The sequence below is a fragment of the Dryas octopetala genome, chromosome 1, assembly GCF_963921425.1.
Source record: "Dryas octopetala chromosome 1, drDryOcto1.1, whole genome shotgun sequence".
NCBI lineage: Eukaryota > Viridiplantae > Streptophyta > Magnoliopsida > Rosales > Rosaceae > Dryas > Dryas octopetala.
In genome coordinates, this window is record NC_141366.1 from 9,883,133 (window position 1) to 9,905,626 (window position 22,494).

The following is a 22,494-nucleotide window of genomic DNA, read 5'->3' on the forward strand; positions in this document are numbered from 1 at the left end:
TTTCTCCCTCCTCCCTTTGGTCCTTTTTTCCTTGTGATATAGTCTGCCTAATAGGTTGTTCAATCATTCAGGCGTCATTCAATCAAATCTGCACCATTGTATCACACATTCAATCAAATCTGCACCATTGTATCACACATTCACAGCTAATGAAAATTTCCTAGTGCAGTAAAAAAAAAAAAACAAATGAAAATCATGTAGTGGTATTGCAATGCCTTATCAAGAAAGGGAAAGTCTTAAAAGTTTAAAAGGTAATCCGGCCACCAAGAATGACCTTCTTGGGTGACATAAACAGGCTGCATTACCTATATTTGCTGTTTAGCTTGGCATGAAAATCATATGTGGCTTCATTTGTTTTTGCTTTTCGAACTTGCTGAGAGTTATATACTTGGCCTAATGTGGCTGAGGGAAGAGTTTTCTATATCATTGCTTGAAAAAAGGCTACTCTCTTGTTGGGTGGACCATGATGCCTTTTCATCAATGTGCACCACTTCTAAGTACTTCCATTTGAAAGAAGCTGAAATTTGTTGGGTGGCATCAAAATCAGGTCATATTATTCATGACCAAACCGTACATTGAGCATATATATTTGTGAGGGTTATAAACTCAGATCCTAGAAAACAAATGATCCACACCACAAGTTGTGGGACTGATTGAGTATTACCTCAAGTGGTGGGTCATTCACATGAGGGGTATGTTTCCCCATACATGTCCATGCATTCTCTTGTATGCAACTGTCCTGGATTCTAGTGCTTTGTATTTTCTAACCCTTTGTCTCACAGATGACTCATGTTATCACAAATATAAGGTGAAGATTTGCAACATTATTTTAATGCTCCTGGTTTTGCATTCAAGTTGCTCAAAAGGTTTGATCAAGATTTAATGATCCTAGTTGTTTATATCTAGATATTGCAGACTTAGTTCTAAAAATAAATATGTATGGGTTACAGATCAATGGAAATCTGCACTGAAATTTCAGTTCTTATATTCTTCTTCATGTTAATCAAATTATAGCTAGAATACTTCCACTTTGCAAAAGTTTTCCTTTTGTTGCACATTGTATTTCAATATATTAATATTACCATTGGCTTCCAGCGAGTGGGCCTGGGAGGTGCAAGGTAAACAATGGAGGTGGTTGGCATGAAGCTCAAGATGGACATGCATATTTTGCTTGTACGGTAAGTGATCTTTATGTGTTCCCTTTTTAAAAAAAAAAAAAAAAAACAAAACATTCTGCTCTTGGAAAATATATTTATTTTAAACCTATTATTTCTCTAAACATGATGATGGAGAGGTCAAATACAAGTGTCCTGCTGGGTTTAAAGGTGATGGTGTCAAAAGTTGTGAAGGTAAGAGAAATTAACGTCTTGGTATTTTTTGTTGTTGTTTTTCAATTTCACTGTAATAGGAAATAAATCTAGTAATGCATTGATGTCTAAATAGCTCAAGTTCAGAAATTAAAGTCATGTTTTTGTACTGTGACAACAATGGTTCGATGCAATATATTGCCAATTTTGAAGGTAATCAACGCCCAGCCTAGGGATGCAAAGGGACTAATGTAAGTGAACGTTTTTGTTAAGTTTGGCCGACCATTTGTGCAACCAAAACATTGAAATGTCATAATGCATGTGTTTTGTATTAGGGTAAGGCTGACTGCCATGGCTGGATATGGGTAGATGAGTACAAGAACTGTGGATTCACCAATGTTTCAGCATCACAACCACCCAAAGATACCGGAGTGTCAAATGTCGCGGATTCATCACAAGGGTCAGCTGCCCCTGATTTATCTCAACAGTCCAGACCCCTGGATTTGGTGGATGAAGAACCTGGGAACGACTATCATTCAGAGTCATCGCCAGACTGCACCCCTGCCAATTAGCGTCCATGGTGGCCATCTGACTCATCGTGGTCACCTGATCCTGATGAAATTTACTCCCCGTATTAACAAATGTAATTATAATGTGCAAAACTGGTTGTGACGTCACTAAACTTGGCAGGCTACAATCAGGAAGATTGCTGTTACTCTTGATTAATTTTGCAGTTTTCATGTTGTGAGAATTGCTTCTTGGGTATCTGCTTGGTTATTGTTGTACTAAGACTCAATCTAAGTACTATGGATGAAGTGTATACTTGGCCATTTTATTTTATGCATTTTGTTCGTTCTGTTGTTTATGGATGTGAGTAATGTGACTGTGTATATATGAATACGTGGCTGCATTGTTTGGTAAATAAATGACGTATCGGTGTGCATCCTGAAAATTATGACAATTAAGTTATTGAGACGTTAATAAGTTCATGTTCGTTAGTAAATATTCAGGCACTCCAATTTAAACTAGCAGAGGATAATTGGGTATGTTAGACTAGACAAATACATTCATTTAAGAAGAGATGCTGAAAAACATAATGTCATGGGCAGGGGCTTGCCTCTGCAATAATATGCCTTATAGGAACCCTAGTTGTGCACGAGGATGCAGTAGACCTATCATTCAATCCCATGCAGAGTTCCATGTGTCCAAGAAGGAGGCAGATTCTTCAACAGATGCTGCCTCTGGCGCGTTTCCAGACTAGTCAAACTGTGTAATTTTTTATTGCATGTCAAAACCTGATTGTCAAACAGGAGCTCGTATTTAGCACTCTGAGAATGCAATTGCGCTTTCGTGTATACACAGTTGCAGTGCGAAACCTTTTTTTGGCCCAGTGATATTCAGCAACATGTAAATGCTTGATTCTAACATTGCTTGTTTATTAAGTCAAAACTATTACAAGGGGATCAATTAAATTTATAGTCTTTATGAAACTAGACAAACTCACATCTCCACGAAAAAGTTAAGTACATGTAGGGAATCAAATTGTAAGAGAAATGAGCTAAAAGGCTTCCGCCAAAATATATTAGTAGGAACCACAGTTACTGTCTAAATGTATAAATATGAGTGGTTTGGGTTTTGGTTAAATTAGAAACTTAAACTTAAACCCTATATTATATATCCTAAATCCTATTGTGTTTTTTTAAAATTTTAAATCCTATAACTTACCCAATACCCTATACCCAATACCCTATATTTCATAGTTGGTAATTTGGTATATAACTATAGAAGCAATTTTGTTCAGAATTTTGGATTGCATGTCAAAACCTGATTGTCAAACAGGAGCTTGTATTTAGTAGTCTGCGAATGCAATTGCCCTTTCGTCTATACACAGTTGCAGTGCGAAACGATTTTTGGCCCAGTGATGAAGTTACCATTCTCTTGATGTTTAGTTCAAGAAAATGGTAACTTAGATCAACAAAATGGTAACATTTTTTGCCCCACTGATTTGGTTACCATTTTCTTGATGTTTGGTTCAAGAAAATGGTAACTTGGATCAAGAAAATGGTAACTTACCATTTCTTGAGAAAAAGTTACCATTTCTTGAGAAAAAAAATCAAGAAAATGGTAACTTTGGTGAAGGTTGGGCTTGGTTACCACTTTCTTGATCAAAGTTACCATTTTCTTGATCGAACAATCAAGAAAGTGGTAACGATTTTTTCTTGGCTGATTTGGTTACCATTTTCTTGAGGATTGGTTCAAGAAAATGGTAACTTGGACCAAGAAAATGGTAACTTACCATTTCTTGAGAAAAAATTACCATTTCTTGAGAAAAAAAATCAAGAAAATGGTAACTTTGTTCAAGGTTGGGATTGGTTACCACATTCTTGAACCAAGTTACCATTTTCTTGATCGAACGATCAAGAAAGTGGTAACGTTTTTTGCTTGGCTGATTTGGTTACCATTTTCTTGAGGATTGGTTCAAGAAAATGGTAACTTGAATCAAGAAAATGGTAACTTACCATTTCTTGAGAAAAAGTTACCATTTTTTGAGGAAAAAAATCAAGAAAGTGGTAACTTTGGTCAAGATTGGGCTTCGTTACCACATTCTTGAACCAAGTTACCATTTTCTTGATCGAACGATCAAGAAAGTGGTAACGTTTTTTGCTTGGCTTATTTGGTTACCATTTTCTTGAGGATTGGTTCAAGAAAATGGTAACTTGAATCAAGAAAATGGTAACTTACCATTTCTTGAGAAAAAGTTACCATTTTTTGAGGAAAAAAATCAAGAAAGTGGTAAATTTGGTCAAGATTGGGCTTCGTTACCACATTCTTGAACCAAGTTACCATTTTTTTGATCGAATGATCAAGAAAGTGGTAACGTTTTTTGCCCCACTGATTTGGTTACCATTTCTTGAGGATTGGTTCAAGAAAATGGTAACTTGGATCAAGAAAATGGTAACTTACCATTTCTTGAGAAAAAGTTACCATTTCTTGAGGAAAAAAATCAAGAAAATGGTAACTTTGGTCAAGATTGGGCTTGGTTACCATATTCTTGAACCAAGTTACCATTTTCTTGATCGAACGATCAAGAAAGTGGTAACGTTTTTTGCCTCACTAATTTGTTACCATTTTCTTGATGTTTGGTTCAAGAATATGGTAACTTTGATCAAGAAAATGGTAACTTACCATTTCTTGAGAACAAGTAACCATTTCTTGAGGAAAAAAATCAAAAAAATGGTAATTTTGGTCATGATTGGGCTTGGTTACCACATTCTTGAACCAAGTTACCATTTTCTTGATCGAACGATCAAAAAAGTGGTAACTTGGTTTGAGGCAAGGTTTTGGTTACCATTTTCTTGATGTTTGGTTCAAGAAAATGGTAACTTGGATCAAGAATATGGTAAGTTACCACATCTTGATCAAGAGTTACCATTATCTTGAGGGATGCATCAAAAAAATGGTAAAACTTGTTTACCAGTTCAGCAGGTTCTCTATTTTTTTTTTTTTTTTTTTTTGGTGCAGTCATTATAGAAGCTCCCGTCTCTAGGATGTGTAAGAAACCATATACATATATATATATATATATATATATATATATATATATATAGGGTGGTGAAAGAGTACATTTTAGAAGGCAAAAACTGAAGGAAGGCATGGAGATGAAGTTCTTTGGGCTTGTTTTGTTGCTCACCATCCTTGTAACTTCTCGTAAGTCTCTCTTTCTCTCGATCTCTCCCCTAATATATTGGAAGAAGTTAAATTGTCAGGTGATCTAATTCCTTGTATCTTGAGAAGTAGTATACTTAATTTCGTCCAAATTAGAAATTAAAGAGAAGTACTTATTATAATTAACATTTTTTTAAATTATAGAAGAGACAGTGATGCATACTGAAGCAAAGACTTGCGAAGTCCTAAGCCACACATTCACTGGCCTGTGCTTGAAGGACACCAGTTGTATCGTGCAATGCCGGAGTGAGGGTTATGGTTACGGCAAATGCTCGCATGTCCTACGCCGGTGCAAATGCTTGAAGCCTTGTTAATTAGTTGTTAATGCCACTGTACTAAGTTTGCTCATGTTCCTTAATCAGATGTTAATTAAGACCTATATATAAGCTAGATCCTTAATCAGATGTTAAGATCTATATATAAGCAAGTGTGTCATATCACGAATTAGCTGTTACGTACTTTGTCTAATAACTATCAACGCTATTTCATTTTTTGCCTCAATAATCAACTCTTGTTAATGTCTTTGGTCTCTTATTTAATTACTACTCATGGGCTAGTATGTATTACTATAATTAATTTTGTAAATTTACCTTGTGAAATAAAAAAGAAACGCTAGTACACAAGCCCAAGACCATACACACCAAGCTGTGAAGAAGAACAAACCAGAAAAGGAAATAGCAGAATAGGAACAGGCACCAAAATAAACTCTGCTACTCGATCTGAATAAACCTCAGTACACTTAGGAAGATAAAACTAGTAAGGTCTTAGTTGATGAACTCCTAAAAGCAATCATCAACAGCTGGACCTAGCCTATTACTTAACTAGATAAAAGCTATAAAGTAAACTAATTAATAGCTGATAGGTCTTGAGCCACATAAACAAAACAGGAACATAAATGATGTTTTGTGTTAATTTCCAAAAAAAAAACTTTAAAACTTAACGTACCTAGCCTTATAATTTCGATCATCATCGCAGCGCAAGCCTATATAGAGAATGTCGAATCTCTCAAGTTGAGCTCTTTAAAATCTTTGGATTTAATTTGGATTGGTAATTGGAAATTTAGAATAATACATGTCTTATGAAATACTACTTTGTCCCAATAGAGGAATTTTCAACAGTTTAATTAATTCCTGCCCAATTTTTTAGGCCGTGAATATTAGAAGAAATGTTAAGTCATTTAGTCTGTTTTTTTTTTTTTTTTTTATAGAAAATTAGAGCTTAGTTCTTATTACATTTCTTCTTTAAATTAAAACTTTATGGATTTTTAGGGTACATGTTCACTCCACGCTCTCGTAGGGTGTAGAATGAGATTTCTAGAGGTTACATATTATCCACCTAAAATTCTAGAGTTAAAGTTGATATAAAGTTAACAAACCAGTATCGAAGGCTTAAAGAAGAAGCAAAAATGCAATAGAAATTAATGAACTAATATTATGTATATTATGTAATGTGAAATAGTTATAATATTATTAGAGTTTATTTAGAATTCGAAAAGCTATACGGCTTTAATCAGTATAATATAAAATTAAAAGATTTGATAAATAGAAGTCACTTTTTTTTTTTTTTTAATTTGGGGAGGGGATCAAAGTTGGAGCCAAATTTTACGGCACTTTTAGTTGGGCTACTCCAATAAAATTAATTGTAAAATAATTATGACAGTAATTTTTAGGGTGTCGCTATTTGGACCTAACAATTTAATAAATATTAATTTCTAATTTTATCCTAATGTAAATTGAATATAAAGGACAAACATTTAATTTTGTTGAAAATGCGTGTCTGCTGGCTAATATTGATTGAGATTGGAGCCATAAGAGCCCAGCTGGTTTGTTATATATGGGAACAAACCTCTCAGCTGCTACATTTGGAGCTTGATCTCCATTACTTTGCCACAAATTGGTGAGGCTTGGAGATAATTATGTTCGTTTGCATGAGTTGGGTTTTGATGGTTCAAAAATTAGGGATATAAAGTGTTTGATGTGGGTTAAATTAAATCAATAAATAATAGGTACGAGGTGGGTTTCATGTGCTAGCTTCACTTTATTTTAGATAATGCTAGCTCTTGCATGTCATGAAAGAATCTCACATGATATAAATAATAAACATTTTTTTTATCAAGATTAATATTTTTTTTTGCCACATTTTTATATATCAAGTTATTAAATATATTGAGTAAGTGTGTTTTTTTTAATTACATATTGAGTAAGTGTTAAGTCATGTGGCCGGTACAATTAATTAAATAAAAATTCTCAAAGGGGTTGAGCATATCTAAACAGATATGTACCATTTTTGGGTACCATCTTTTTATACTTTGGTAAGCTTATCAGTATTTCCACATCCTCCACTTTCTTTTAATTTTATATTTAGGTTTAATTAAAACAGATGTCCATAATTTAATGAAAGTCATTGTAAACTTAATCCACCTGGTAAGCATGCAAGGTGTAGATATCTGAGTCTACCTTAAAAAATCCTGAGAAATCCATACTATAAAAGAAGGAAGGGTCTAGGTATAGGATAGATGTGTAACAAACCATATACATAGTGTTGAAAGAGTTCTAATTTGTACAAGGCAAGAACTGAAGGCATGGAGAGGAAGTTCTTTGGGTTTGTTTTGTTGCTCTTCATCCTTCTAACTTCTCGTAAGTCTCTCTCTCTCTCTCTCTCTCTCTCTCTCTCTCTCTCTCTCTCTCTCTCTCTCTCTCTCTCTCTCTCTCTCTCTCTCTCTCTCTCTCTCTCTCAAGTAGTAAATTCCAACAAGTTAAGTTGTCGATTACATGATATAATTTCATTCATCGTGAGAAGTACTTAATTAATATCAACTTTAATTTAGTTAATTAACATTTACTTTTAATTGCAGAAGAGACAGTGATGCATAGTGAAGCAGCGATATGTGAAGTCCCAAGCCACAAATTCAAAGGCCTATGCTTCAAGGACACTAGCTGTATTGTGGTCTGCCGGAGTGAGGGTTATGGTTACGGCAAATGCTCGCATGTCCGACGCCGGTGCATCTGCTTGAAGCCTTGTTAATTAGTTGTTAATGCAAATGTACCAGCTCATCTTCATTAATCATGAAATAAGATCTATGAGCTAGAGTGATATTATGATTAATGAAATTAATAACGTTACTTTCTATATATGATCAACTCTTTTTTTTTTTGGGCCTGAATAATCAAGGCTTGTTAATTCATACAGGCCCGTGCCTGTGTAGGCCGTTTTTTTTGGGCCAATGGCCCGCATAGTACCAAAAGAAACAACTTTTGTACAATATTTACTGGAGAGTAATTCTATATTTCTATGTGAAGAAATTAAAAATGAAAAAAAAAAAAAAATAGTTGTGCTCTTCAACATCTTTGATTTTCAGCCATGAGTGTAATTTTTAATTTTCGGGTCATTCTGTTTTAGTATTTCCTATACAGTTTTTTTTTCTTTTTTCTATTTGACAGTATTTTACAAAAGATCGAGATTCGAGAATCATGGCTTGTGAGATGCTAGTATGCTACCTTTCCAATAGAGGTATTTTTGAGAGCTGAATTCCATGCCCAAATTTCTAAGCCATAAACATCAGAAGAAATATGAGTCATTAGTCATAATAAAAAAATAATAATAATGAAAGATTATTGTAAAGTAAAGGGTATAATTTTAACATGACATGATAACACAATTCAAATTAGGGACAAATTTGGTTATCTAATGTATAAAGTACATTCTTCCTCATAAACAATATTGAGGGAAAATATTTGAACAGCTGTAAGCGACAATGTATAATCACCATTGAATTGAATTTATAAGTGTTGAAATTAATAATTCATTAACTCATTATGTAAATCCAATTGTTGAGTGCTAAATTGCTAATTGGTGCTCAAAATATGTTCCCTAGGTGAGCAGCACTCATGAAGTTAGTAGGTTAGGACCTTAAGCCATTACTTGGCAGAACTATTAATGACCCCACTTGATAACATGAATAATAAATAGATCAAATTAGTATCAAATATTGTATGAGGAAAGGAAGTGATTAATTTTTTTCATTTTTTGATATGACATTCTATAAATCATTGTAAAATTATATGATTTTTTTATCATCCTACTAACATTAAGATCGGGTAAATTTTTATTTTATGAAGTACATACGAGTGAGTGATAAGCTTGGTTTAAAAATAAGAGGAATTTAGTCCTAAGCTTGGTTTAAAAATAAAGAGGAATTTAATCACGAGTTTCTCGTTCACAAGATATATGAAAATCCTCTAGGGAGTTGAGCATATCTAAACAGTTATCTATAATTAATGAAAATCCGTATAAACTTTCTTTGTGAATTCCACCTGTAAACAATATCTAGATAACATTTCCTTGCCAAATCTCCAAATCCATTCTATAAATTAAAGTAGGGTGTAGTCAGGATGTGTATGTGATGTGATTGGCAATATATATACACGCGCTACGTACTGTACTGTTGAAAGAGTAGTACAGAAGGCAAAATTTGAAGGCATGGAGAGGAAGTTCTTTGGGCTTGTTTTGTTACTCATCATTCTCCTAACTTCTCGTAAGTCTCTCTCTCTCTATTTCTCTCTCAATCAACAAAATGCTAGTCATGGGATCTATATATATATATATATGTTACACGGATATTTATGATATCAATTATTATATTATAACATTATTAAGATTCGGTTGTCAAATTGTAAATCTAAACTACACATACTAAAATTAACTAATAATTATCTAAATTCAATTTGTCTAACAAGAGAGAAGATTACCCTATCTTAGTTTTCCTATATATATATATTACCTCATCTACACCCTAGCTAGGAGGGTATGGGGTGAACCGTCGAGGTACTTCCTCAAAAATCGGCGAAGTGGTGCTGGAGTGCTTGTTGCAGCGCTCAGTTGTTAAATTTCACTGGACGCGTCCACCCTAGAGAAACACTATATATATTTATATGCATGCATTATATATATTTTACGGTCATTAGACAATTAATCTTTTAATTAATTAGTTGTCATGTGTAAACTTACAGAAGAGACAATGATGCAAAGTGAAGCTAAGACCTGTGAAGTCCCAAGTGGAAAATTCAAAGGGCTGTGCATTCGGAAGCACAACTGTGTGGAGATTTGCCAAACTGAGGGTTTTAGTTACGGCAGATGCTCCCATGTCCTACGCCGCTGCATGTGCTTGAAGCCTTGTGACTAAATATGCTTGTCATATTGCAACTGTACTTGCGGTCTTGCTCATCAATCATGAAATAAAATGTACAAATGTTTGATGGTATCATGAATCAGTGAAATTTATAAAGAATAAATTTGTCAAGTTACCTAGCTTCTATAAAAAAATTAAAAGAAAATTTTGGACTGAATCACCTTGTTAGACCTATTAGATTGGACAGTTTCCTTTTTTTCTCTTAATTCAAGTTATTAATGATAAAATATTTACCTTATACATATGATTTGTGAATGATTGCATGTACATAGAGTTTATTCTAAAATGTAGACCAATAAGAGAACCGACAGTTAAATTTTTCTCATTACTCAAAAATTTCACATCCAACTTATTTAGTCAAAACATTAAATCGTTCATTTCTGGAGCAGTCTAATGTTTATTGAGGAGAGAAATTAGTGATTTATTTATTATTCATTGATGCTTATTCACCACGAGCTAGCATCCACCACTAGGAGAGGAAGTGCATGTGGAAGTAATATTACAAGTAGTAGTAGCAACGCAGATTGTTGAATCATGATTCATGCATATATATATGAGCACCAGCAGCACTACATTCTCCCTCGGTGTCATAAATACAAAAAAACTTGCGAGTTTGTTGATCGCAGTTGCCATCCTTGAATTGAGTAGAAAGGCAAGTCTCATAGCAAATTCGATACCCTTCATACCCGTCTTCGCAGGGAATATCCAGCTGCCGCACAGAGTCTTTATGAGCCCAAATTGCTTTCTTTCCATGCCTAGCTAGCTAGATGCCTGATGTATTGTTTTCTCTTCTATATTGCAATTGTGTTTTCAATTGCAAGATGGTTTTATTAATAATAATCCCGTATTTATATTGCATGCATAAAGGTAAAAGTATCAGAATTTTTTTAGACTTGGAAAACTATGAAATTAGCCTTGATAAAGACATAAATGCAACATCCAAGCCAATAGATAGACAATAATCTAATCCAAGTAAGCTTTATACTAAGCATTCAAAGCAAAATCCACCACTTGTTCATCCTTTTTGGTTAATCAAAACTGAATCTACCATCAAATCTTAGAAGAATGCGATGGCAAAGCGATCATTAAATTCCTTTCGATAAAATGAAAAGCAATAGGTCAATAACTTCCTCAATTTTGTCATCGGAAAAAAAAAATTCAAATTTAATTAACATTTACTATATGAACATTAACAAAAAGAATTCTCTTACTAACATTATACTTTGTACTATTTTATTACGAGTTGAAACCAAATCAGATATGAACAGCAATTTATTTCATTTAAATACACACAGAAATAGCATCAGAGCGTCTGCAATAACCAAGATCCAATTATTAATTTATTATACCCTTCATGTTGAATATTTTGTATCTAGTTAGTTACATTCATGATTTCATGTTAGGTTCTTGGAAAGAAGTAAAAGGGAAGGCCCCCTTCAAGGGAGCTGTATACTATTACCAAGTGCAAATAGGTGTGTTGCCCCAAATAAGCTGAGCTCATACAAATCAATTTTTCATTATTTTCAAGTAGAAAAACTACGTCACTGTCACGTACTCACGTCTAAATCTGCACTTTGCGAAAAGAAAAAAATACAGATATCAATTGTATAACTACTCTTCAACCAAACTCATAGCAAGCAGCAAGCGCTAAAAATTGTGGCGGCACTCCACAACAGAAAACCTCTTATCACTTATGCTGCCACCAATGCCATGTGCTCTATCAGGTCCAAAACTCGGTTGCTGTAAGAAAAGGCATACACGTAATTAGTCATATGCAACAAAATACACAACAGAAACTTTGCATTAGCACCAAGGACCAGGGATGCATTTCAGAATATACATGCAAGTGTAAGAGATAGATTCTTTACCTGTATCCCCACTCATTGTCATACCACGAAACAAGCTTAACGAAGGAGGAACTAAGTGCTAACCCAGCCTTCGCATCAAATATACTAGACCTGCAATCAAAAGAATACCCAAAAATAAATTTAGAAATAGCATTCACATTTTACATAAAAAAATTAGTGTTAACTGGTGAAGTGGGTGAAGACAGTGGTTCAGTTCTTGCTAAATGCAATGATTTTCCTTCCAGAACAAGATGACTTTTTTTTTTTTAATTTACTCAATCTGACCTATTAGATTCCTGTTAATATTGGCTCTTATCTCAAAAAAATAACGGAACAGAGAGCCTACCTTGAGTCACCAACAAAATCATTGGAGACAACATCTTCATCTGTGTATCCAAGGATGCCTCTAAGTGGCCCATCAGCAGCATACCTTCATATAAGATATCAAATGTGATTGAGCAATCCAAAAAGAAAAGAAAACAGAAAGATAAATACTATACACAAAATGCAGAACACATACCTGATGGCTGCCTTGACATCCTCGTAAGAAGAACTCTTCTCAAGTCGACAAGTTAAGTCCACCACGGATACATTAGGAGTTGGGACACGGAAGGCCATACCAGTAAGCTTGCCATTGAGCTCTGGTAGAACTTTTCCAACAGCCTACAATTCCAGGGGAAAAAACTAGAACATTGTAACCTTAAACCCAGAAAAATAAATATATAAAGCAATCATCAATAATTAATATTTTAAAAAATGAAAGAAATATCTTAGAAAAAACGTTCCAAGAATCAAAACTCAGGTATGGTACCTTTGCAGCACCAGTTGAACTGGGAATGATATTCTGTCCAGCTCCACGGCCCCCTCTCCAATCCTTCATTGACGGGCCATCAACTGTCTTCTGTGTTGCTGAGCACGTAAAACCATAATTGAGTTAACCACATCATGTGTTCCACGATACGTACATGTGGGTGTGTTTTAGAGAGGGAGCATGTGAGTGGGAGAGAGGAGAGAGGAGAGAGAGAGAGAACCTGTAGTTGCATGCACAGTTGTCATCAAACCTTCAAGAATACCAAATTCCTCATGAATGACCTACACAATGAATTAAGGCGGCTTAATATAACAAGAGGAAGTAACTTGCTAAAGTGCTAGGGAAGAAGAAAGGTGAATGAATAGACAGACAAAAGAAACATAAGAGACTATTTGGTCAAGATGCCAAAAAAATAACCATTAAATTGGAAGGAAAAAGATGCAATAAGCATACATTTTTGGATAACATCTTACATCACCAATAGTAGTTAAAAGTATTATGGAAGCCAAAAGTTCACAATTATCTAATTTTCAGGAAGCAAACAAACCTTGGCAAGAGGAGCAAGGCAGTTGGTGGTACAGCTTGCATTGGAAACAATGTCCATATTTGGCTTGTATGTTTTCTCATTTACTCCTACCACAAACATTGGTGCATCAGCTGATGGAGCTGATATTACAACTTTCTTTGCACCACCCTGAGAAGCAAAATCAACCAAAGGTCAACTAAGTGTGGCCATAACGAGCAAGAGAAAATGCAGAAAATAGACTAAAAGCAACTAACCTTTTTGTGTAATGAAGCCTTGTCAACCGTTGTAAAAATCCCAGAAGATTCAACAACATACTCAACCCCATAATCACCCCATGTGATCTCTGCAGGATCCCTGGATAAGGTTCAGAAGTTAAATGCTATTGTTCAGAAAAAGAGGAGTGGGGAGCAAATGCTGGCAGTCATGATGCCTAAGGAACATGATACAAAACATAAAACAGCTATTTAGATCACTATTGAAAAATCACCAGAGCAATACCTTTTGCTCACAACTTTGATCTGCTTCCCATTTATTTCCAAAGTGGAATCATCCACAACACTAATTGTTCCATCGAATATCCCATGCGTGGAGTCATACTTAAACATGTAAGCCTGGACAAGAAAACATAAAGGAAAATTAAACCTGGATAGGATTACAGGAACAAAATCTGAACATCCTCCTTGTCTACTGCAACATCAATTAAAGAAAAGCAACCAAATGAATATCTGAGAGACTATTCAGCAATCTTTGCACACACATGAACATAATCAACCAAACAAAAATATGCACCATTTTAATCTTTCAGTTAGATATTCAAGTCCAGCCATAAAGATAGAAACGGTGAGAAAATAGGGCTATTGGAACCATGCAAAGAAATTAAATGAAGCCCCAAATTATTCATTTGAAACACTTTCTACAATATGGCTCAGGTCAATCACAAAGTTAACATACGTACAATTGCATTAGAAGCAGAACACATGCTAGCCTACCCCCAAACAGAGATGACTATCAAATCATCACAACTCTGATCTTAAAACATATGGAACTATTGCAGGTATGACACAAGAGGCCATGCAATTATCACACAGGAAATTAGCATTTGCAAATAAACACTGTAAATATTGAATCCTTACCATGTACTTAGGATCAACTAAAGGATCATTGACCGCTACCACTTCGATATCATCCCTAGAGGTTGCTATTCGTAGAACCAACCTTCCAATCCGGCCAAAACCTACATGAATTGAGCATAATTGTGTTCTCATCATATTCCAAATATAAATTCACTTTTTCAAGTACAGCCATAAGATTTTCAAATATCCAAAAACAATTAATGAGGCTAATGAGAAAAAAAATCAAGTAATAATATTGAAATTATAGACAAACAACATATTATTTAGGGAATCAAAACTAGCTTAAACGAAGAAAAGAAGATATTCATTCCCACAGACAAGCAAGAGAAAGCACAACTTCAATCAACTTACCATTGATTCCAACCTTTATCTTCCCACCACTCCTTGATCCTAAACAAAACAAAACAATCAAGAGTAAGCTTCAGAACAATAAAATCACTTCCACGTTTGAATAGTTTTTGGTTCTTACTCTGAACAGTGGGTGGCAATTCGGTGGCTGTGGCTTTGATGGGTTGGACACTCCTAGCGCCACATACCCTGAACAATGAACCATATATCACAGTCAATTACAAAAACAGAGTCTGAAATAGAACACCAATACAATAAAATAAAAAAATGAGAATTGGTTACTGAACTGTAAAGAAGACGACCCGCTTGGGATGGCAGCGCCAAATATGGTTGATTGCACCCTAGGACAGTTCAGATTGCGATTAAACCCAATGCTAGACACCTGAATAACAAATAAAAGATAATTAATACCAATAAAAATGGAAGTATTCATTGTCTATATTTCCCCTTTTTAATAAAACAAGTAAAAAATGAAATATCTGTTAAATTAGTAGATAAAAAAAAGTACATGTTCCTATTTTTCAGGTGTAACAAAATTTTTTTCTCTATTATAAAGTAATACCATAATAGCAAACAGAAGCTAACACACAAATTAAATAACTGATTTAGAAGCAGATATTCAAAGCCTTCAAGTTTATTAAAGAAAATTATACAACTCAACAGTACTCATAAACAAACAAAATGTAAGCTAACAAAACCAATACATAATTCATTCATAGTATTGTTCAGAGAGAAAAAGAAAAAAAGAACAAACCAATAATAGTTCCCAACTACACTCAGTTGATATTATATTATGGAGTTCATTTTCTTTTCCACTTTTTTCCAAGCAGCCAAACAAAGAGTACGAAATTGACCGATATACAAAAATGATATAAATCAACAGAACTAGTAAACAAATTAGAAATGTAAGCTAACAAAACCAGTTCATACTAGTATTCAGGAAGAATAACAAAAGAGAAAGAAACAGGCAATAACAGCCAGCAGCTCCACTCTGTTGTTATTATAAATATGAACTTCATTTTCTTTTCCTCTTTTTTCCAAGCAACCAAACAAAGAGTAAGAAATAGACATTGAATTGCTAAAAGACGTTTGTAACATTTGGATGATTAGCCACGGGAGCTGAGGTAAGTGAAAACAGACCTTGAAAGAAGCGGAGTGCGAGGAGGAGAGCTCGACACGCGAGGCTTCGATCAATGGAGCTGAGGTTGTAGATCTGAGCAGAGAAGAAACCGCCATTTTTGCTTTGATTCAAAGGATCACAGCGCTCTCTCTCGCTCTCGCTCTCTCTCGCTCTCGCTCTCTCTCTACGTCTGAAGCAAATGAAATGAAAAACCCTAAAAACCAAAAGCTTTTATGCAGCTTTTGAGACTACGAACAGCCAGCCAGCCAGCCAGCCCACCAGAACCCAAAATGAAATGTGTTTTCCTTTTTCTTTTCTTTTTTTTAATAAAATAAAAATCCTCCGGAGTTTCTTATGGATCTCCCCCTGAAAAACTCTCTCTCTTCGAGTTCTTTATAGGATTAAATCCTCTGTGATTCTGACAGAACCTGGACAGGTTTTATCCGTTGATCTTTAGAGAACAGAAATATCAACGGTTACAGTTTTACAAGTATAAGGGTTGTGATGATAGTGGAAGCAGAGGATTAAGAAACTATGAAAATCACGTAGGTGGTTTTGTCGCGACGTGCTGGGCAGAGAAAAGGTCGCGTAGTCCTCGAAAGCCACGTCGGACCCGTGTGGGCTTTTTGGGCTTTTGCTGTTTTAGATTTCTTGTCGGTACTACAGGCGGCCGGTCCACAGTCCCGGTCCATTCGTTTTGTTTGTTTTGTTATGATTCGGCCTCAGCTCGGTTTTGTTTTTTCTATTTTCTCAAAAATGATTTTTCGTATTTAATGGATTATCTCCAACTCGGATTATCTCCAACTCAGATTATCTGCTATATTTGGATTATCTTAAACTCAAATTTTTAAGGATGTTAAAATTCATAAAATTTATCAAAATCCAAAAAAAAAATAGTTGGAATTGGTTATATGTAAAAAATTCATTAAATTTCATCCAAATCCATTAAAATTCACTACTTAACTATCAGTTTTTTAAGACACCTAGATTTCTAAGAAATCCATTAAAATTTGAGTTTGGGACACCTAGATTTTTATGGAATCCATTAAAATTCTAATTGAGAAGACCTATATTTTGTTGGACTTTTAAAATCCATTAAAATCTGAGTTTGGGACACTCCCATAAATTTTTATGGAATCCATTAAAATCTTAATTGAGAACAGCTAGATTTTATTGAACTTTTAAAATATATTAAAACCTGAGTTTGAAACACCCCCTTAGATTATGAACAAACGAATATAGCCTCACACAAGCATGTAAATACACACAAAAATCGTATAAACAGCTAAACATTTAGAGATTATCTTTCTTGAAAAATCTAATATTAATTCGTTTGACACTGTTTTTATAACTGTCAAAACCGTTTTTAGATTAGTAGAAGCGCTTTTGATAGCGTTTGACAAAAAGAAATAAAAGTGTTTTTGAATTATAAAAGCGCTTTTAGGAAGTTTTTTGAAAAACACCTTAAGCACTTTCAAGTTCTTTTTCATGAACCACTTAGAATTTTTATAAAAATTTATCTGTGGTTTTTAACAAATGCACTTCTAGTAAAAGCGTTACTAAATAAAAACGTTTCTCAATAAATAGTGCCAAACGGGTCAATCTATAATGTATTACTATTTCCTTGAGCCTTTGTGACAAAAGCAATTTATTTTCTTTTGTTTTTTTGGTTGAAAAAAATACACTTCTTTAGTGTCTAAAAAGGCAATTCTTCTTCATGGTACAAAAAGGGCACAATTCTCTTGACAGAATTTATTTTATTTAAAGTTTTTTATAGATTTTTTCCTTAAATGTTGACATCAACATACAACAGATTTGGTCATCACCCCAAATATTAAACTACAAATATATGCGAAAGTTACAAACTGATGGGGCAACCCCTCAATTCAATTATATTTTATGCATCAAGTGTGTAGGTGCATGGTATTGAGTCTATTGATTCCATATTTCCATGGCATGCATCTCATAAATAATAACATATTGTAAAGGGTTACACATACAAAATATGCATATATGTATATTCCAACACATTTTATCGTTATTAGTTTAGTAATACTTTAATATTCTAAATTTGTGAAGAAAAAAAAAAAAGCATTAAAGTGACTAGCCCAAGTGAGTTGACGCTGCTTTTGTGGTTTTGTCACTCTTGTGGTGGCCGTCCGTTGTACAAGTAGAAAGTTACACAATTGCACATAAACAAACATAAATTATGAATATTGATTGGATGAGTGTGATATCCCAACTAGCGTAAAGCCAACGCATCACGCATAGTACAGTTTTGGCATTTGCTTTGGGGCCCTTGTGGGTGTGTGTGGTAGGTGGGATTGGGAACAAACAAAGTAATACAGCTCTGCACGTGATGATCTTCCCTAGAATTAGGAACTGACTCTCCGATCTACCTTGTTCCATAACTTGGTGACTTGTGAGTGTCGTGAGATTTTTTCGGTCAAAAAAATTATAGTCTTAGCATACTAATTTATAAGGTTTTAAGTTTATTGTCAATTTTTGAGTAGCATATTAATTTCTTTATGATATTAAAAAAGATTCACTCACATATTAAGCTGAGATACCACACATGTTTCACGTTATCTAATATAAATTATATGTGCATTTAGTTTAACAAATATTACATTTGCGAAAACCTGTGAAAATGTAAAATGTTAATTTATAATCTTGTTAATAGGGTGCTAGGTGTCTTCACTTATTAGCAATTGATTTTTTATTAAATCAATTTTTCTAAACAAAATTAAGTAACAAATTATATATTTTAGATTTTTTTACCAATCAATATTATTAGGTGACCGAAATAATCTCACGCAATTTTTTTGCTGATCCATCTAAATATTTGCATATGCTTATGAGAGTGTGATTGATTTATTGGCATAAAGCTGGAGGCCGTAAGGCATATATGCGCTAATTCGCTTTTGCGAATGACATGATATGTCTCATGGGATCATAGCATTTTCCTTGGCACAACCGCACAAATTTGGACAAGTACCACACAAAACACTTGTGTGATATTTACACATGGTTTGTTCTTACATGATGACAATGACCAACTATTTCTTTTTTTTGGTAATTGCCAATCATGTCCAACACCATAGAAATGGTATGACTCACTAATTGATGAAGATACACATGCATCAAGAAATTCAAGAACTCTAAGAAGACATCAATGAGAGGAGAGATTTTTGTGGGTTTAGTGAGTAAAGAGATCTATGCCATGGTCGATCAAAATGAGTTAACTCCATGAGTAAAAATGACATAAGGAATAAAATATTGATGTTATTTTCTTCTGTAAGATTACTTTGTTAGTGTCTATCGCACAACTTTATACAATTTTAATGTGAAATGTTATTACTTAATATATAAATTAGGTGCAGTTATTGAGTAGTCCAGTTGGAATGACCATAGAATTGCCCACTTTGCACCTAAGTTCGATCCTCCCTCCTTCTAACTCACCAAAAAAAAAAAAAAAAAAACATAAAAAAGATAAATTAGGTTGCATCAAGTTAGCCAAATGTGTAAACAATGTGGTTTTTACCCTTCTCGTGAAAGTAAAAAGTCTAGTGATTTACGTGAGTTTGATGAAGCATTTATTTTAGGGTTGTTTGTGACTTTTGGTTTAGCTTTTAGTTAGGCTATAAGGAGACCGAAATTAATGAGAGAATACAAGAGTAGAGGGAAAAGATGGTAGCATACATATCTAAGGTTCTTGAGTCCAAATGACTCATAATCCATCAAGAGTAGCCCTACCAGATAAGACTTGAATGAAATTGCTTTAATTAATTTGTCTTTGGATGTGTAACCGGGTTTGTCCTTCCTAAATGTTTATAGCTTTAGTAGTAGAGTATTTACTCACAATTTCACTTTTAAACCATGATTCTTGGCCATTAAGGAGACTAAAATGATGATACTAAATCCTCTTTATTATGATAGAAAAATATGTAATTTGCAGTTGAAATATACGTGTTGTTGTGTTTGTCAAGGTGGGTGGAACAGAGGGTTGGCTAGCCTGGGTTGGTCCAACTCTAAATCCTACACTTCCTTTCTATGTAAATTTGACAGCCTGTCAAGTTTTTGCCAACCCTACAATATAGCTCGATTGCTACACAATTAAAACTTATCAAAGAACACCCGGGTGTCTATTGAAGTCCAAGTCATGTTTTACAGGGTCGTGCCAACCTGCTTTAAAAGGCCCAACTCTAAATCTTACACTTCATTTCTCTTTTAGACCCAATACTTCATCCCACTCAAATTTTTTGAGCTAGCTCCGCCACTTGCAGTTGCCAGTAGTCATGCTTTTAGCTAAAGGAAAATGCTAAAAGCATAAACTTCTTTTTTAATATTTGTTTTTCATTTTACGTGTCATTATTTTATTGAATAAGGTATTTCATTTTCTCTTTTAGATTTTATATTTTATTTTATAATGTCTATGAATGTCATGTAAGTTGAGAAAGAAAAATTGAAATCTATAGCACTACTGTTATCTTAAACTTAAAAGACTGGCTTCTTCTTTTATTTGCTTGGATTAAGCTCATCCTCTTTGTAGGTTTAATCTTGTAATTTGTAGTGTTAATTGCCATGCTGAATACGATTAAAATAAATAAATTGATTAAAAAACCTATGAGAAATGAAAAAGAAAAACATAGTTTTTATTCTTTTCAGTAATTAATAAAACTCATACAAGATCGTCTATACTATATACCAATTTACACTAAAAAGTAAAAAATCCGTTGACTTTAGGTACCAATTTTTAATGTTATTTCATTTTAATTACTAAAATATTTATGTCATTTTACTTTAGATATTAAATTTCAATTTAGGTACCAGCTTTAAAAAAAATAGTTTTACCAGCTGTGACTGTTTAACAGTCACAACTTTTGATTGATTTATTATTTTTTCATTGTTTGCAAGACTTAAATTTTAATGTTTAGTTTCTAGGTTATAGGACTTCATCTTCCAAACCTAAATCAAAAGCACTAAACTCTTATAAATTATGAATTTTTATGAATTTCAAACAGTCATAACTATAACTGTTCGACAGTCACAACTGTATAACAAACTAATTTATGATCTAATCCAAAATGTCTTGCTCTAGATTAGTACCTAAATTAAAAAAAAAAATAGTGACTTTCTGCTTTACTGAAAAACTATTGATATTTGATATTTAATCCTAATATTCTAATAAATAAATAGAATACCATTTTAAATTGTCAAATATTCTCCATGTTAAAGGTTGCTATCAATAATATGTTGAAAGGTTAAAATAAGAGTGCTGCTATTTGCACACCCTTTTTTTTCTTTTTGCACACCCTTTTCACCATTTTTCTTACTTCACACCCTCACACTTTTCCCACTATTAAAATTTCTCATATACACACCCCTCTCAATTACCTAAATACCCTAATTCATTAATCTTAACAGATTTCTCTTACACACCCCACTTAATTCATTTAAACAATACATCCCCACAATTTTTTTTTCTCCCGTACACACCCCCTCCCATTTTTTTTTTCTTCTTCTTCTCCCTACCCGAGCCATCACCTTCTTCCTCCTCTCTCTCTCCGCATGCACCATCACCACAGGCACCACAAACACCACCACCACCTTCTTTTTTCCCCTCTCTCTCTCTCTCTCTCTCTCTCTCTCTCTCTCTCTCTCTTTCTCTCTCTCCTCTCGCCCAAGCTGACAACAAAAACAAATTGGGTGCAGTGGTTCGGCAGACCAGTGCCGAACCCGTCGATTTCGTTCGGCAGGTACCCGTCGAACAAACCTGGTATGTTCGGTGGGCACCTGCCGAACAAAACCAACGGGTTCGGCACTGGTCTGCCGAACCAACTGCTCCTAATTTTTTTTTTCGCAAGATCTTTACAGAGGGACTAGAAGGAAAATGAGGATTTCTAGGACTGTTACTGATCATTTAGGGTAATTCTTTCTTTAAATCGTTATGAGTTATTTTTATATTTATGAGATTGCTGCCATTTTTTTTTTCTGGGAATTTGGAAATGATGACTTTGATTTGAATGATTTGGATCGAGTGGGAAAGGAAACTGATATAAGCAATGTGCATATAAGCATGGAAGTTGTCTTATATGGTTAAAATTGGATCGAATTTCAGGAAATAAACTTGGACTGGTGGATGGGCTGTTTTGGTGGTGGTGGCTGTTTGGCTCGGGTAGGGGGGAGAAGAAGAAGAAGGGGGGGTGTGAACCAGAGAAAAAAGAGAAAAAAAGGGAGGGGCTGTGGGGTCTTTTTCTTTGTGTTTATTTTTATTTTTTTAATAGGGGTGTGCAAAAAGAAAAAGAAGGGTGTGCAAATAGCAGCACTCTAAAATAAAAATAAAAAAAATTCTATTTTATGGAGGGTAAATAATATGAGGAAAAAAACTAAGGAGCCTTGGAAAGCCAAGTGTCATTCTCTGAAAAGCTCTGGCCAACCAAGGGGGTGGCATTGCCACAGAAGCTCCCGGCAACAATGGTCAATTG

General features: G+C 34.2%; 1 protein-coding gene across 1 annotated transcript; it reads right to left on the reverse strand.

Annotated features, from left to right (window-relative positions):
* Positions 1-11,641: 11,641 nt before the first annotated feature.
* Positions 11,642-16,323, reverse strand: GAPCP-2 (glyceraldehyde-3-phosphate dehydrogenase of plastid 2). The gene is made up of 14 exons (XM_086230216.1): positions 16,027-16,323; positions 15,174-15,268; positions 15,008-15,075; positions 14,890-14,928; positions 14,539-14,639; positions 13,904-14,016; positions 13,660-13,759; positions 13,427-13,573; positions 13,100-13,160; positions 12,880-12,977; positions 12,589-12,731; positions 12,415-12,498; positions 12,090-12,179; positions 11,642-11,961 (listed from the first exon to the last, which is right to left on the reverse strand). Exons 1-14 carry the CDS (start codon positions 16,120-16,122, stop codon positions 11,913-11,915), a joined length of 1,284 nt encoding a protein of 427 aa, XP_086086342.1. The 5' UTR covers positions 16,123-16,323; the 3' UTR covers positions 11,642-11,912.
* Between the last annotated feature and the right edge of the window lie 6,171 nt (positions 16,324-22,494).

Excerpts from the sequence above, each read along its gene's own strand:
- GAPCP-2 (XM_086230216.1), bottom strand. The coding sequence starts at position 16,122 with ATGGCGGTTTCTTCTCTGCTCAGATCTACAACCTCAGCTCCATTGATC. Across the intron at positions 15,269-16,026 it reads CGCACTCCGCTTCTTTCAAG|GTGTCTAGCATTGGGTTTAA; the intron begins GTCTGTTTTCAC and ends TTTGTTATTCAG. Across the intron at positions 12,499-12,588 it reads GATGTCAAGGCAGCCATCAG|GTATGCTGCTGATGGGCCAC; the intron begins GTATGTGTTCTG and ends TCTTATATGAAG.